General features: G+C 35.6%; 1 protein-coding gene across 1 annotated transcript; it reads left to right on the forward strand.

The window, feature by feature from the left end:
- The first annotated feature begins 1,058 nt into the window (after positions 1-1,058).
- Positions 1,059-2,351, forward strand: LOC147476866 (uncharacterized). Its single transcript, XM_086585846.1, has one exon. It carries the CDS (start codon positions 1,059-1,061, stop codon positions 2,349-2,351), a length of 1,293 nt encoding a protein of 430 aa, XP_086441972.1.
- The last annotated feature ends 1,838 nt before the right edge of the window (positions 2,352-4,189 follow it).

Here is a 4,189-nt window from a genome sequence, read left to right on the forward strand (position 1 = left end):
CAAACAACAACAACCTTAAGGGCAAATATGTATATTTCACCCTCGAACTTGTCAAGTTTTACCACTTACCCCCCAAAGTTCACTTTAGGCAATTTTAACCCTATACTTATAAAACGTATCCAGCTCCATTTTTCTAGTTAATTTTCGACACTGGAAGACTGACGTGGATTAATTTTTTTCTTTCGTGGAATTTCTAATTTTGAGATGTGCCAAATTCTTGCACATTCATCATACTCAGCACACTCCCGGTCAAGTCAAGTCAACAAAAACATGAGAAAACCACGTGACCTACCAACAAAACCACTTCACGCGCCAACAAAAAAATCATTCCCTCTCATATTTTCTATCCCCCAATGCCTAATTTGAAACCCTAATTCGCAAATGTTCAAATTTCTCCATGGAAAATCTAAATTGAAACCCTAGTTCACTAAAAATCAACAATTTATTCATTTATGTTCAAACTCTTCATTGTTGCTGCTCAAATTCTAGATTAATTGATTTGTTGAATACGACCTGAAGTAAGTAAATTTATTATGAATTCGATTATATTATATGTGCATAGTAATTTGCGTTACATAAATGTTAATTATGCATCTTCTGATGTTAATTTCATTACTTAAATGTAGTGGATCTTCTTCTTCTTTTTTTATCTTAAGTATACATCATGGTGAACTTTTGTACGTAGCCCCAATTTGCAATATGATGGGGGAGAATTGAATTGTTCTTATGAAGATATGATTGCTAAAATGACATATCTTTATCTTAGAAATATGGTAAAGGATTTTGGTTATCATCCTAGAAGTATAGCTGAAATTTTATTTAACATTCCTTGGGTGGAATTATAAAATGGGTTAAGGACACTTAGGAATGATAGTGATATAAGCTCAATGGTGAAAGAGGCTGATGTATTTGGGAACATAGAAGTTTCTGTTGTACTTAAGCAATCTGATGAATATAACAGTGATGCTAGTGATGATAGTGCTTCTTAGAGTGATGCTGAAATTGAAGTTGATAGTATAGACAATGTGAGTGATAAAGAGTTACTTAAGGTTAGGCATATGAGGGTTGAAATAAGGAAGTGTAAGCATAATATAGATGAAAATGGTGAAGGGGCTAGTCAAACTGTTGTAGATGATATAAATGGTGAAGGGACTAGTGCTCATCCTGATGTGGTTCCTGATGTTCTTAAAGAAGTATTTTCTGAAGAAACAAAGCACATTGGGTATGACAGTGAGTATGGAGAAGAGGCAGATTATAGTCCAGCAGAGAGTGATGAAGAAGATGAAGTAGTAGAAACAGAGGTTTGTAGAAAGAAAAAGAAGAGTTGGCACACATTTAATACAAAGAAAAATATATTTGCAATTGAACTTGTTTTGGGTATGAGGTTTACAAGTAAAGATGAGTTCAAGGACTGTCTAAGAGATTATGGAGTGACAAATGGCTACCCAATTAAATTTATAAAGAATGAATTAAACAGGATAACTTCTATTTGTGGTGAAGGATGTGAATGGAGATGTCATGCCAGTCCAATGCAACTTGAGTGTAGCTGGCAGATTAAAGCACTAAATGATTTGCATGAATGTAATAAGGATTTCAATGCTAAATTTTGCAATGTTAGATGGCTTTTTAAAAATGACAAGACTCAAATCCTTGTCAACCTTAGGTGGAAGTTAGAGGACTTTGTAGCTTCTGTTTTGCATACATACACAATCAATGTTTCAGTTAATCAATGTTCCAAAGCTAATAATTTTGCATTAGGGGAGAGGGATTCCGTTATGATAAACCACTATGCCAAGGTTTATGATTATGCTCATGAGTTGTTGACAAGAAATCCAGGTAGTACTGTTAGAGTGCAGGGTGAAAGTATTACAAATGAGCCTAATTCACCAAAATATTTTAGGAGGTTTTATGTATGCCTAGATGCTCTGAAAAAGGGATGGAAGCATTGTAGACCTGTGACAGGGTTGGATGGTTGTTTTTTGAAGGGTTATATAAAGGGTGAATTGTTGACAGCTGTGGGTAGGGATGGGAATAATCAAATGTATCCAATTGCATGGGCTGTAGTTGATGGTGAAAACAAAGATTCTTTATTCTGGTTTGTGAATTTGTTGCTTCATGACATTGGTGTGGCAGATGGGTTTGAGTGGACTATTATATCAGACAAACAGAAGGGGTTGGTTAATGCAATGCACACACTTTTGACATTGGCAGAACATAGGTGTTGTGCAAGGCATGTATATGCCAATTTTAGGAAGAGATTTAATGGTTCTATGTTGAAAGGACTTTTTTGGATGACTACTAGAAGTACCACCATTCTAGTTTATGAGAGGAACATGAAAAGAATTAATTAGTGTCAGCTGATGCAGCTAATTACTTGAGGACCAAACAAAATCCAGAACATTGGTGTAAAGTTTTTCAGTTGGATACATCTTCTTGTGATGCAATTGAGAACAATATGAGTGAGTGTTTTAATAATTGTATTATTAGAGCAAGGTTCAAGCCCTTAATTCATATGTTGGAGGACATCAGGATTTATATAGTAAACAGGATGCAAAAAAAGAGGGAACCAATGCAGAAGTGGACTGATGTGTTTGCTCCAAGAATTAGGAAAACCATTGAAGAAAACAAGATGAAGTAGAGACTGGTTGTGTGATCAGTCCCCAAATATGAGTTTTATTATCTTTACAAAGCTTTAATTATGCCTTTATTATGCTTAATGAACAAACAACTTATAGCTTTTGCTACCTTTTACAGGATGCAGGCCACTTAAGACGTATATTCTTAATACATGCATTTTAGCGCAAAAATGATTGCTATTGATGCTGCTTGGAAAGATTCTAGCTTAAGAGCAAAAGCGCCGAAAAGTCAAATGGCTTCGCTGTCATGGATCCAAGTGGGAAGAGGAAGATGGAGAAAACATTCACTCATTGAACTCTTCTTCTCAATCTTATTTTCAATTTTTTTTAAAAGTTTTTTTTTTTTCTTTATTTCAATACTGGTGTTTCTTTTTCGCCTGTTTCCAGTACATTTCTGAGCAAACGGAGCCCGAGAATAGCACGAGACAAATCACCAGAAATTGCTGGAGAAAAACGAGCGCAAACAGAGAAAATTCACCCGCACCACGCCTGTCACTCACGCGCCCGCGCGTGACACGCTCTCTCGCACATGTCAGACATGCACCCGCGTAAGACACGCGCATGCATATCATTTATCTCTGGCCGCGCCCCATTCACCCGCGCCGCGCCTTGATTTTTTCTGACGAAGATTCCGTATTCTGTAGGCTCGAAATCTTCGTGTGTAAGTCTACTTTAATTCCCCCTGGTCTTTTTAATTCAATTGTTAGTAGATAAAAAGTAGATAGATTTACAAAGTTTTGAGTTTTCAAAACCAAAAATTCAATTGAAAAAAGAATTTAAAAATTAAAAATGTTTATTAATTAAAATAAATTAGTAATCCATCAGTAAAGTTAAACATTAAAATTAGTTTAGTAGCATGTTTATGTTTTATTTTCTATTAAGTGTTGTTTATGCATTATTAGATTAAGAGAATATCATATAGTTAACTCAACATACAAAAAAATTAATTAGGATAAATACAAAATAGTTTAAGTTTTGGAAGTTTAGTCTTTTGGTTTAAGTTTATTTACCAAGAGTTGGGGATTCAACCTACTTGGACCGGTTGGATGTGCGAGGCGAGTAGTGTAATATCACGCTCGCGCATCTCAACCCAAACATGGGGATTGAAGTTCCAATCTTTGATGATCACTTTTCAAGATTTTACGTATTTTGTTTAATTAATCATTAGTTAATTAGCTAAACATAGTTATTAATTTTCGTGTTGCTTTCACAATTTTAAGCCCGCGAAGGCAAATTTGTTTTAGGCCTACGAAAGCAACCAATTGTATCTTATTGGCTTTGCCACATTTCGACCCGACTTGTGGGTCTTAGTTAGATTAAACTTGTAACTGTAAGGAAGAGCTCGAATGGTGGGTTGACACACAAGACACCAAACACTTCGTCAACCTCACCACGTTGCCTTCACCCCAAGAGTCGTGTACGCACACTAAACCTCCTCGCTACAAGTGTAAGAGGATACTTGTGTGTTACTAAGCATGCTTGGATGAATATGTGATTTACGTTTCAGTCTCGCATTTACATTAACACTAAGGCTAAACCCGAGCCTTAAAAGA

This window comes from Coptis chinensis, chromosome 9 (assembly GCF_015680905.1).
Source record: "Coptis chinensis isolate HL-2020 chromosome 9, ASM1568090v1, whole genome shotgun sequence".
Lineage (NCBI taxonomy): Eukaryota > Viridiplantae > Streptophyta > Magnoliopsida > Ranunculales > Ranunculaceae > Coptis > Coptis chinensis.